General features: G+C 41.3%; 1 protein-coding gene across 2 annotated transcripts in view; it reads left to right on the top strand.

Moving 5' to 3' along the window:
• Positions 1-13,569: 13,569 nt before the first annotated feature.
• Positions 13,570-13,981, top strand: part of YWHAE (tyrosine 3-monooxygenase/tryptophan 5-monooxygenase activation protein epsilon) — a 40,811-nt gene continuing 40,399 nt past the window's right edge. Inside the window, exon 1 of one of the 2 annotated variants that reach the window (XM_003416807.3) lies at positions 13,570-13,749. In XM_003416807.3, the coding sequence (XP_003416855.1) occupies positions 13,686-13,749 (64 nt within the window). In that variant the 5' untranslated portion in view covers positions 13,570-13,685. The remainder of the gene's footprint in view (positions 13,750-13,981) is intronic. The other variant, XM_064271511.1, reaches the window with a different exon arrangement.

Here is a 13,981-nt window from a genome sequence, read left to right as displayed (position 1 = left end):
AAGTGGGAAATGGACAAGCATGCTGCTAGAGCCTTGTCTGCCCAAGTCCAAGGATTACAGAATAAGCGAGAGTAGGAAAATGGACAAGCATGCCAGGCAGTCTTCTGTTCTGTTGTACATAGGGTCGCTATGAGTTGGAACAAACTTGATGGCACCTAGCAACAACAACAACATAAAACAAATGATAACACTTATGTGGAATGTGCTTCTAAGTTCAATCAAGTATATGAGACCAAATATGCAACATCTGCCCAAAAGCAGAGACAAGGAGGCAGGAAGGGATAGGAAACCTGGGTAAATGGATATGGGGAAACTGGGGTGTAAAGGAAAAGGGGGAGAGTGCTGAAACATTGCAGGAATTTAAACTAATGTCACAAAACAATTCGTGTATAAATACTTGAATGAAAAACTAACTTGTGCTGTAAACTTTCACCTAAAGCTCAATTAAAAAAAAAAAGTGAGTAGAAAGCTAAAAAATCTGTCCAAGAGGTAGTTTCCCATTGCCCTAGAGTCAATTCTGACTCATAGAGACACTACAGGATGGTGTAGAACTGCCCCATAGGGTTTTTGTCATGGATTGAATTGTTTCCCCCCAAAATATCTGTCAACTTGGCTGGGTCATGGTTCCCAGTATTATATGATTGTCTATCATTTTGTCATTTGATGTGATTTCCCTATGTGTTGTAAATCCTATCGCTATGGTGTAATGAGATGGATTAGCGGCGGTTATATTGATGAGATCTGCAAGATTAGATAGCATCTTAAGCCAATCTCTTTTGAGATAGAAAAGAGAGAAGTGAGCAGACAGCCATGGGGACATCGTACCACCAAGAAAGATGCACCAGGAGCACAGTGTGTCCTTTGGACCTGGCGTCCCTGTGCCTGAGAAGCTTCTCGACCAGGGGAAGACTGATGACAAGGACCTTCCTTCAGAGCCGACAGAGAAAGCCTTCCCCTGTAGCTGATGCCCTGAATTCGGACTTCTAGACTACCGGGCTGTGAGAGAGTAAACTTCTGTTTGTTAAAGCCACCCACTTGTGGTACTTCTGTTATAGCACCACCAGATGACTAAAACAGGTTCCCAAGGCTGTAATGCCTATAGGGGCAGATTGCCACATTCCTCCAGCGCTGAGTTCGAACTACCAATCTTTAGGTTAGCAGCCGGGCACCTAACCACTGTGCTACCAGGGCTCCTTAAGAAGTTAGTTAAAGCATTGCCATCAAGTCAATTCTGACTCATAGCGACCCTACAGGACAGAATAGAACTGCCCCATAGGGTTTCCAAGGAGCTGATCAGGAGATAAGAGATTTGCCAGAGCATAGTTGAAAGAAATGATTGAAAGAAAATTCAAACAATTTCATCTCTGGGAGCTGAGACTGCTTAATAATGCAGGGCTTGCCACAGAACAAGAACGTAAATCTTCTCTGCAGTATTAAATGTTAAAAAACACTCAAGCAATAACTAAAGAATCTTGAAGAAAAGGGTTATGGATTCTATATTTCACCACTCGCCTGTCTCAGTTTATCACACTGTGGTGGTGCGTGTTGTTGTGATGCTCAAAGTTGTGCCGCTGGTATTTCATATATCAGCAGGATCACCCATGGTGGATAGGGTTCTGCAGGGCTTCCAGACCAAGGCAGAACAGGAAGGACCTGCCAATCTACTTCCTAAAAAATGGGTCAGTGAAACCATAAATGCTATAGTGCTAGGAGGTGAGCCCCTCAGTTTGGAAGGCATTCAAAAATGACTTGGGAAGTGCTGCCTCCTCAAATAGAGTCCACCTTAATGACATGGATGGAGTAAAGCTTTTGGGACCTACATTGGCTGATGTGGCACTACTCAAAATGATAAGAAACAGCTGGAAATGTCCACTAATAATCAGAATATGGACTGTATGGCGTATGAATCTAGGAAAATTGGAAGTCATCAAAAAAGAAATGGAATACATAAAAATCAATATCCTAGCCATTAATGAGCTGAAATGGACTGGTATTGGCCATTTTGAATCAGACAGTCATATGGTTTACATATGACAAATTGGAACGACAAATTGAAGAGGAATGAGGTCGCATTCATCATCAAAAAGAATGCCTCAAGATCTGGAGAGGTACAATGCTGTCAGTGATAGGATAATAATCTATACACCTACAAGGAAGACCAGTTAATACAACTATTATTCAAATTTACACACGAATCACTAATGCCAAAGATGAAGCAATTGAAGATTTTTACCAAGTTCTATAGTCTGAAATTGATGAAATAAGCAATCAAGATGCATTGATAATTACTGGTAATTGGAATATGAAAGTTAGAAACAAAGAAGGATTGGTAGTTGCAAAAAATGGCCTTGGTGATAGAAATGATGCCAAAGATCACATGATAGAATTTTGCAAGACCAACGCCTTCATTGCAAATATCTTTTTTCAACAACATAAATGGCAACTATATGCTTGGGGCTCACCAGATGGAATACACAGGAATCAAATCAACTACATCTGTGGAAAGAGGCAATGGAGCAGCTTAATATCATCAGTCAGAACAAGGCCAGGGCCTACACCAGAACAGAACATCAATTGCTTATATGCAAATTCAAGTTGAAGCTGAAGAAAATTAAAACAAGTCTATGAGAGCCAAAGTATGACCTCCAGTATATCCCACCTGAATTTAGAGACCATCTCAAGAATAGATTTGATGCACTGAACGCTAATGACCGATGACCAGATGAGTTGTAGGATGATATCAAGGACATTATACAAGAAGAAAGCAAAATATCATTTAAAATACAGGAAAGAAAGAAAAGACTAAAATGGGTGTCAGAAGAGACTAAAATGGGTGTCAGAAGAGACTAAAACTTGCTCTTGAACATACAGCAGCTAAAGTGAATGGAAGAAATGATGACGTAAAAGAGCTGAATAGAAAATTTCAAAGGACAGCTTGAAGTATTAAAATGACATGTGCAAAGACCTGGAGTTAGAAAACCAAAAGGAAGAACACGCTCAGCATTTCTCAAGCTGAAAGAACTGAGGAAAAAGTTCAAACCTCAAGTTGGAATATTGAAGGATTCCATGGGCAAAATGTTGAGCAACGCAGGAAACATCAAAAGGAGATGAAAGGAATACACAGAGTCATTGTACTAAAAAGAATTGGTTTACGTTGAATCATTTCAGAAGGTAGCATATGATCAAGAATCGATGGTACTGAAGGATGAAGCTGAAGCTGCACTGAAGGCAATGGCGAAAAACAAGGCTCCAGGAATTGAGGGAATACCAACTGAGATTATTTCAACAAATGGATGCAGTGCTGGAGGTGCTCACTTGTCTATGCCAAGAAATTTGGAAGAAAGCTACCTGGCCAACTGACTGGAAGAGATCCGTATTTGTGCCCACTCCAAAGAAAGGTGATCTGACAGAATGCAAAATTTATCAAACGATATCATTAATATCACACACAAGTAAAATTTTGCTGAAGATAATTCGAAAACGGTTGCAGCAGTACATCAACAGGGTACTGCCAGAAACTCAAGCTGGATTCAGAAGAGGACGTAGAATGAGAAATATCATTGCTGTTAGATGGATTCTGGCTGAAAGCAAAGAATACCAGAAAGATGTTTACCTGTGTTTTACTGACTAAGCAAAAGCATTCAACTGTGTGGATCATAACAAATTATGGATAACTTTGTGAACAATGGGAATTCCAGAATGCTTAATTGTGCTCATGCAGAACCTGTACATCAACCAAGAGGCAGTCGTTCGAACCAGAACAAGGGGATACTAAGTGGTTTAAAATCAGAAAAGGTGTGGGTCAGGGTTGTATCCTTTCACCATACTTATTCATTCCGCATGCTGAGCAGAGAATCTGAGAAGTTGGACAATACGAAGAAGAATGTGGCATCAGGTCTGGAGAAAGACTCAGTAACAACCTGCAATACTCAGATGACAAAACCTTGCTTGCTGAAAGTGAAGAGGACTTGAAACTGTTACTGATGATCAAAGACCACAGCCTTCAGTATGGATTATACCTCAACATAAAGAAAACAAAAATCCTCACAACTGGACCAATAAGCAACATCATGATAAACTGAGAAAAGATTGACGTTATCAAGGATTTCATTTTACTTGGATCTATAAGTAATGCCCATGGAAGCAGTAGTCAAGAAATCAAATGAAGTACTGCACTGGGCAAACCTGCTGCAAAAGATGTTAAAAAGCAAAGATGTCACTTTGAGGACTAAGGTGAGCTTGACCCAACCCATGGTATTTTCAATCGCCTCATATGCATGGGAAAGCTGAACAATGTAAAAGGAAGACTGAAGAAGAACTGATGCCTTTGAATTACGGTGTTAATTTGATAAGGACTATTTATCAGAAACCAATAGTAAATATCACACTTAATCGTGGAGTTACAGACATTCTCACTGAAATCAGGAATTAAACAATAATGCCCATTTCATCTCTCTTACTCATTATTTCTAGGGCTCCAAGGCTATACAATGAGAAATGAGAATTAAATAAGAACTATACATATGAGAAAGGAAGAGGCAAAGTTATCATTTGTTCACTCTGAAAATCTAAGTCAATTAACTAGTAAACTATTAGAATTAATAAGAAAGTTCAGCAAGTCAGTTGGATGCAAGTTAACTATTCAAAAATCATTAATTTTCATATGTATCAGCAGTAGCCAATTCAAAACATAAAGTGGAGGGAGATCCCATTTATAATATCAATTGCCTCTGAATATTTGGGAACAAAATTAACTAGAAATATGTAAGACCCCTATTAACCTAATTATAAAAATGCATTTAAGGCAATATATTTTTAAAAAGACTTGAATAAAAGAGAAACGTACATTCCTGATTGGGAAGACAGTTTTAAAAAAAAGATATAAGCTTTCCTCTAATTAATCAGTAATTTCAAGATCAAAATGAACATGGGTGCTGAAAGAACTTTCCAGTTGATTCAAAAGTTCACCTGGAAGAATAAATGTATAAAATGAGGGAAAATTTGAAAAAACAGACAAACAAGCAAAAACATATTCTATCAGATATGAAAATGTACTATAAAGCTATTGTAACTAAAATAATATCATACTGGCATAAGAAGAGGCAAACAAGATTAGTGGAACTGAATAGAAAGGTTCTAAAACCAGACAGATAAGAAGAAAATTTGGTACATAGTAAACACTGCCTTCCAAATCAGTTGAGAAATGATTATTAAAAATATCAGAACTACTGACTTTATTCCCTACTTTCCCAGCATACACAATTTCAAATAGATCAAAGATCTAAAAGTAAAGAGCAAACTGTAACAGAAGAAGAAAGCACAAGCATACACCGTGGAATACGGTTGGTGAATACTGTGGCGTACATGGTTATATTGTTGCAAGTCCAGAAGCCTTTTTTTTTGTATATATATATATATTTTAACTTTTATTGAGCTTCAAGTGAATGTTTACAAATCAAGTCAGACTGTCATATATACGTTTATATACACCTTACTCCGTACTCCCACTTGTTCTCCCCCTAATGAGTCAGCCCTCCCAGTCTCTCCTTTCATGACAATTTTGCCAGCTTCCAACTCTCTCTATCCTCCCATCCTCCCTCCAGACAGGAGATGCCAACACAGTCTCAAGTGTCCACCTGATACAAATAGCTCACTCTTCATCAGCATCTCTCTCCTACCCACTGTCCAGTCCCTTTCATGTCTGATGAGTTGTCTTTGGGAATGGTTCCTGTCCTGGGCCAACAGAAGGTTTGGGGACCATGACCGCCGGGATTCCTCTAGTCTCAGTCAGACCATTAAGTCTGGTCTTTTTATGAGAATTTGGGGTCTGCATCCCACTGCTCTCCTGCTCCCTCAGGGGTTCTCTGTTGTGCTCCCTGTCAGGGCAGTAATCGGTTGTGGCTGGGCACCATCTAGTTCTTCTGGTCTCAGGATGATGTGTCTCTGGTTCATGTGGCCCTTTCTGTCTCTTGGGCTCATAGTTATTGCGTGACCTTGGTGTTCTTCCAGAAGCCTTTTTAAGCACAGCACAAAACTGAGAGACCCAAAAGAAAAATACTAAAGGATCTGATTATAAAATATGAAAAATTTATTTCATTTAAAGGTCATCATAAAGTTAAAGGACAAATGACAAAGGAGAAAATATATGCGTCATACGTAACAGCCAAAAGGTAACGTCCATAAAACAAAGAATTCTTAAAAAAACCATAAGAAAAGGACAACTCAATAGAAAAACGAACAAGGGTAGACATAAACAAGTTACAGAAGAAACACAAATGGCCAATAAAAGCTTCAACTTTATTAAACGAAATGCAAAAGAGACAACGATCTTAGCTCACCTATCAAGTCGTCAAAAGTGAAAGATTGTTAGTATCTTGCGTCGGAGAGAAAGTCCAGAACCCGGCAGTCTCCAATACTGTTGGTCTAGGTATAAATTAGTATAATGTTTTTGTAAGGCAATTTCACAGCGATCATAAAAATTAAAGTGTGCATACACAAAGGCACTTCTGGGTTGTGCGTAACGATCTGTTTCCAGAACTGGATGGAGTTTACACGAGCTATGTTTATTTTGTAGAAAGTCATTGAGCTATGTATTTACGATTTTTGCACTTTTCTCTTTGTATGTTACGCTTCAATAAAGTTTGCCCCCCAAAAAGTGTGCATACTTTAAAAATTGTTAAAATGTGCATACTGTTGACCATAATTTCCCTTCTAGAAAATACTTTCCCTACTTGTACGCTTATCCACATGTGAAGATATAAAGGGGTTCATTGCAGTGTTATTTGTAATAGCAAAAAATTTTAGAGCACCTAAATGTCCATCAATAGAGGGTTGATTAAATAACCTAACATCCACACAAGGAAACACCATGAAGCTATTAAAAAGATTAAAGTAGCTTTATAGGTATTATTAGAAAGATACGTCATAATATATTAAGTGAAAAAAGCAATCTGCAGAACAATATTGTAGTATAACAGCTCGTTTTTTTTCACTTTTGTACCTTAAAAGTAATACGATAATTAAAGGCATTTCTAAAAAATACAAAACAGTAAAAAGTTGAAAATAGTCCCCTTACCTAAAAAAAAGCTTATTTTAACATTTGTTTGATGTATTTTTCTGATCTTTTAAAGTATAATTTTATTTTTAACTATGCAATAATACTGAATATGTCATTTTATCTCTTGGCTTTTATACTTAACCATACATTGTGAGGAGCCCTGGTGGTGTAGTGGTTAAGTGCTCAGCTGCTAACCGAAAGGTTGGCTTGTGGAACCCACCAGCCACTCCGCTCATGGAAGATGTGGCAGTCTATTTCTGCGAAGATTCCAGCCTTGGAAACCCTATGGGGCAGTTCTACCTTGTCCTATACGGTTGCTGTGGGTCAGAATCCACGCAATGACAGCGGGGGTTTTTTGTTTTCTGTGTTTTTTTGGTACATACTGTGAGAAGTTTTCATGTGACTGCTTATTTTCATGAATACATTTAAATTACAAAGGAAGCACATATACACGGTGAGAAAATTAAATGGCTACAGAAAGGTAAAAAAATAAAAAATGAGCCTATTTTTGTAAACAAAAACTCAATATGGATTAAAAAAAAAGTTTTTAAAAGCACTGAACTGTAAGCTCCTAGGGACAATGACTAATCATATTTTTTAACATCACATTTCCTTCTTGTGGGGCTTAGTACGCCATGTATCCGTGGTAGACACTCTACTCCGCAGGTCTAGTGAGCTCTTGTTTGTACTAAAGCAAATTCTTCAATTAAGTTTGGAGACATACTTCAGGGTGTGACCTAATGACCTGGGGATTGTTTCAGAGGCTTTTCAATGGACTGTGAAGGATCCATTAACACATCATTGGAGAGAAGTGAAGGACCAAACCTGTGAGAGGCACAACCAGTACAGCACCATAATTTTTTTTTAAAACATCTGTTTGTAATCCCTGATGCTATACCAGAAATGTTTCTGTTTTTGGTGCCCTATCAACAATTTCCATCCCTTTTAGTACTGTTTACTGAGAGAACAGGCAGTACACTCAGAAAATCAATCTTGGTTTAAGATTTCTGCATTCTCAGTCATTTCTTAGGAGCAGACACCTTCAGATAGACTTCAGCTAGTCTTGGGAGACACTGGTCAGGAGTTCCCTGCCGGGAGAGAAGACCCAGTGGATAAAAGAAGGTTACCTCCTAATCTCTGCATGTCCTGTCGTTAATCTAGGAGCAAAGCTGACATTTTTTTTTAGGTGGGGTGACATATGTGAACACATGGGTCAAAACCTGTGACTGAACTTCATTATTTGGCCACCCTTATTGGTCACCACGACTTCATTTTCATTTCTCTCAAATTATTTTTGCTGTGTCCACAAGTTGATTCTGACCCGTAGTGACCCTCTAGGACAGAGAACTGCCCCATAGGGTTTCCTAGGCTGTAATCTTTGTGGGAGCAAAATTCCAGGTCTTTTCCCCTTGGAGCTGCTGCTGGATTCGAACCACTGACCTTTTGGTTAGAAGCTGAGCTCTGCACCATTGCTCCACCAGAGCCACTTTCTCCCAAATTATGCTGTACGGTCGCTACGAGTCGTAATCAACTGGACGGCAACTGGTTTGGTTTTGGGTTTTGAGTCAGAATCAACTCTACAGCAACGTCTTTTTTGGTATCTCTTCACTGCTATGCTTTTCAAGAGAGCTCTACACTTAACTGCTTTCATTTCCTCACCTTCTTTGGGTCTGAACCAAATGTAGTCTAGCTTCCAACACCCTTTCAAAACTGCTCTTGAAGGTCAATAATGACCTAATTGCTATATTTAATGGCTTTTCCTCAGTGCCAGTCTTACTTAATGTCTCCGCAGAATTTAATACTACTCACCACACCCTTGGAAACCCTGGTGGGTAGTGGTTAAGTGCTATGGCTGCTAACCAAAATGTTGGCAGTTCGAATCCACCAGGCGCTCCTTGGAAACTCTATGGGGCAGTTCTACTCTGTCTTATAGAGGCCATATGATTCAGAATTGACTCGACGGCAACAGGTTTGGTTTGGACCACCTCATTATTTTTGAAACTCTTCTCACTTGTTTTATGACACTAATGTCTCCTGATTCTCACTCAAACTTGAGCCACAGAAACATTAATAATACATAGTTAACATTCATTGAGTATCAGGCATCTTCCAGGTAACCGCCCACTTGATTCTCATTTGTATGAGGAAAATATCATTCCCATTTTATAGGTAAGAAAACTGAGGCTTAAAGAAGGTGAGTGACTTGCCTCCATTGCACACGCAATAAGTAGCCCTTGAACCCAAGGAATCCAAGAGCAGAGGCCATAGTCTTAATTGCTAGGACGTGTTCTACAGAGCTGGAAAAGGTCAGCAGATCCAGTTCCTTCACTTTACACATGAATACGAAGCTCATAGAGGTGAAGTGACTTGCTGAAGGTCATACATTTATTTAGTCCTAGAATTTTTTCTTTTTTTCAGACTTAGTACTCCCCCTCGTGTCTGTCAGTTTGTCGTACTGTGGGGGCTTGTGTGTTGCTGTGATGCTGGAAGCTATGCCGCCAGTATTCAGATACCAGCAGGGTCACCCATGGAGGACGGGTTTCAGCTGAGTTTCCAGACTAAGACGGGCTAGGAAGAAGGACCCGGCAGTCTACTTCTGAAAAGCATTAGCCAGTGAAAACCTTAGGAATAGCAGTGGAACACTGTCTGATATAGTGCAGGAAGATGAGCCCCCCAGGTTGGAAGGCACTCAAAAGATGAGTGGGGAAGAGCTGCCTCCTCAAAGTAGAGTCAACCTTAATGACGTGGATGGAGTAAAGCTTTCAGGACTTTCATTTGCTGATGTGGCACAACTCAAAATGAGAAGAAACAGCTGCAAACATCCATTAATAATCAGGACCTAAAATGTACGAAGTATGAATCTAGGAAAATTGGAAATAGTCAAAAATGAAATGGAACGCATAAACATCGATATCCTAGGCATAGAGAGATGAAATGGACTGGTATTGGCCATTTTGAATTGGACAATCATACAGTCTACTATGCTAGGAATGAAAACTCGAAGAGGAATGGTGTTGCATTCATCGTCAAAAAGAACGTTTCAAGATCTACCCTAAAGTACAACGCTGTCAGTGATAGGATAATATCCATATGCCTACAAGGAGGACCAGTTAATACGACTATTATTCAAATTTACCCACCAACCAGTAGGGCCAAAATGAAGAAATAGAAGATTTTTATCAGCTGCTGCAGTCTGAAATTGATCGAACATGCAATTAAGATGCATTGATAATTACTGGCGATTGCAATGGGAAAGTTGGAAACAAAGAAGGATCAGTAGTTGGAAAATACGGCCTTGGTGATAGAAACAATGCCGGAGATCGAATGATAGAATTTTGCAAGACCAACAACTTCATTGCAAATACCTTCTTTCACCAACATAAACAGCGACTATACACAAAAAAAAAAAAAAAAAAAATACACATGGACCTCACCAGATGGAACACACAGAAATCAAATTGACTACATATGTGGAAAGAGACGATGGAAAAGTTCAATATCATCAGTCAGAACAAGGCCAGGGGCCAACTGGGGAACAGACCATCAATTGCTCATATGCAAGTTCAAGCTGAAACTGAAGAAAATCAGAGCAAGTCCACAAGAACCAAAATATGACCTTGAGTATATCCCACCTGAATTTAGAAACCATCTCAAGAATAGATTTGACGCACTGAACACTAGTGACCGAAGACCAGACGAGTTGTGGAATGACATCAAGGACATCATCCATGAAGAAAGCAAGAGGTCACTGAAAAGACAGGAAAGAAAGAAAAGACCAAGATGGATGTCAGAGGAGACTCTGAAACTTGCTCTTGAGTGTCAAGCAACTAAAGCAAAAGGAAGAATTGATGAAGTAAAAGACCTGAACAGAAGATTTCAAAGGGCCTCTCAAGAAGACAAAGTGAAGTAGTATAACGACATTTGCAAAGAGCTGGAGAAGGAAAACCAAAAGGGAAGAACATGCTTGGCGTTTCTCAAGCTGAAAGAACTGAAGAAAAAATTCAAGCCTCGAGTTGCAATAGTGGATTCCATGGGGAAAATATTAAACGACGCAGGAAGCATCAAAAGAAGATGGAAGGAATACACAGAGTCATTAGACCAAAAAGAATTAGTCGATACTCAACCATTTCAAGAGGTGGCATATGATCAGGAACCGATGGTACTGAAGGAAGATGTCCAAGCTGCTCTGAAGGCACTGGCAAAAAACAAGTCTCCAGGAATTGAAGGGATATCAATTGCGATGTTTCAACAAACAGATGCAGCGCTGGAGGTGCTCACTCGTCTATGCCAAGAAATATGGAAGGCAGCTTCCTGGCCAACTGACTGGAAGAGATCCATATTTATGCCTATTCCCAAGAAAGGTGATCCAACCGAATGTGGAAATCATAGAACAATATCATTAATATCACACGCAAGCAAAATTTTGCTGAAGATCATTCAAAAACGGCTGCAGCAGTATATTGACAGGGAACTGCCAGAAATTCAGGCCTGTTTCAGAAGAGGACGTGGAACTAGAGATATCACGGCTGATGTCAAATGGATCCTGGCTGAAACCAGAGAATACCAGAAGGATGTTTACCTGTGTTTTATTGACTATGCAAAGGCATTCAACTATGTGGATCATAACAAACTACGGATAACACTGCGAAGAATGGGAATTCCAGAACACTTAATTGTGCTCATCAGGAACCTCTACATTGATCAAGAGGCAGTTGTTCTGACAGAACAAGGGGATACTGATTGGTTTAAAGTCAGGAAAGCTGTGTGTCAGAGTTGTATTCTTTCACCATACCTATTCAATCTGTATGCTGAGCAAATTATCCGAGAGGCTGGACTATATGAAGAATGGGACATCAAGATTGGAGGAAGACTCATTAACAACCTGTGTTATGCAGATGACACAACCTTGCTTGCTGAAAGTGAAGAGGACTTGATGCACTTACTAATGAAAATCAAAGACCACAGCCTTCAGTTTGGATTACACCTCAACATAAGGAAAACAAAAATCCTCACAACTGGACCAATGAGCAACATCATGATAAACGGAGAAAAGATTGAAGTTGTCAAGGATTTCATTTTACTTGGATCCACAATCAACAGCCACAGAAGCAGCAGTCAAGAAATCAAAAGACGCATTGCATTGGGTAAATTTCCTGCAAAGGACCTCTTCAAAGTGTTGAAGAGCAAAGATGTCACCCTGAAGACTAAGGTATGCCTGACCCAAGCCATGGTATTTTCAATCACATCATATGCATGTGAAAGCTGGACAATGAATAAGGAAGACCGAAGAAGAGTTGACGCCTTTGAATTGTGGTGTTGGGGAAGAATATTGAATATACCATGGACTGCCAAAAGAACAAACAAACCTGTCTTGGAAGAAGTGCGGCCAGAATGCTCCTTAGAGGCAAGGATGGCGAGACTGCATCTTACATACTTGGACATGTTGTCAGAAGGGATCAGTCCCTGGAGAAGGACATCATGCTTGGCAGAGTACAGGGTCAGCAGAAAAGAGGAAGACCCTCAACGAGGTGGATTGACAGGGTGGCTGCAGCAATGAGCTCAAGCATAACAAAGATTGTAAGAATGGCGCAGGACCGGGCAGTGTTTCGTTCTGTTGTGCATAGGGTAGCTATGAGTAGGAACGGACTCCAGGGCACCTAGTAACAACAACACAATTAGTACTAGAACCCAAGTCTTTTGAGCCTCAGTCTTTTATCATTGGAATTTGATAAATTAGGGTTAAGAGTGTGAAGTGACATAATTTGGAATGCATAGGGAGCCACCCAGTCTCCTTCGCTGGCTCCTCTCTGCTTTCACTTACCTTAATGTAGGAATTCTCCAGTGTTTTGTGTTTGGTCCTTTTCTAGCTCTATATGCACTCTCTAGGCACTTCCAAGCAGCGTGAGAATTGGAAGCCCTTCCGCCTATTGCCAACCAAACCAAATCCATTGCCGTCAAGTTGATTCTATCACATTTTCTCCCACAGAGCGGCTGGTGGATTCAAACTGCCTATCTTCCTGTTACCAGTCAAGTTCTGAACTACTGTGCTACCAGGGATCCTATGGCCAAACACAGCAGGGCCCAACTCTTTACACTGGGATTAAAGGAATCTCAAAAGCTCTGGGACGGAGCAATGTAGGAGTGGCAATGTAGGACAGGGCATATTTATTTCGGTGACAAAGGCCTGCAATGATCAAAACCGTTATGGCCTCTCGTTTTCTTTGCCCGTAGTCCAGGCCTCGACTTGCTCGTGTCCCTCGGCTCCCTCGAGGTGCGGTCCAGGCCCATTTCGCCTCCCGATCCCCGCCTCCCTACATCCCCGCGGACCGTCCTCCCTCCCAGCAGTCAGCGTTCCCGCCTCTGCGCTCCAGCGCCTGCTGAGCCGACAGAGGTGTGCCGTCTCGAGGGTTCCAGCCTCTTCTGGCGGTGATCTTCAGGACCCGCCCCCCGCGCCAGTTGCCAGGGAGCGGTTACCATAGAGCTGAGCAGTTGTCCGCGTGCGCAGGCGGAAGTCCCGGATTGAGGCGCCGCCATTTTTGCTGCCCGGACGCGGAGCGAGAGGCTGAGAGAGTCGGAGACGCTATCCGCTTCCATCCGTCGCGCAGACCCTGCTTGAGCCACCGCCGCTATGGATGATCGGGAGGATCTGGTGTACCAGGCGAAGCTGGCTGAGCAGGCTGAGCGATACGACGGTGAGTTGGTGGGGCAGCGGAGGGCTGGAATTCTCGGACCCTCTGCCGCCGCCCACAGAGGCCGGGAGGAGACAAAATGGCGGCATCGTCTCCGCGCCTGGCCCGGGGACGTGGATTCGGGAAGCAGGAAATGGCCTATGGGCTCCTGGAGCGATGGAAGGCTCCAGGCCCAGGAATTTGACCCCTTCGGCGTCCTCAGTTGTAGCCACTCGCGGACCGGGAGGCCGAGGCG

This window comes from Loxodonta africana, chromosome 18 (genome assembly GCF_030014295.1).
Source record: "Loxodonta africana isolate mLoxAfr1 chromosome 18, mLoxAfr1.hap2, whole genome shotgun sequence".
In the NCBI taxonomy this organism is placed as follows: Eukaryota; Metazoa; Chordata; class Mammalia; order Proboscidea; family Elephantidae; genus Loxodonta; species Loxodonta africana.
Note: the sequence above shows the minus strand (reverse complement) of the source record. Positions and strands in the feature narration are given on the sequence as shown.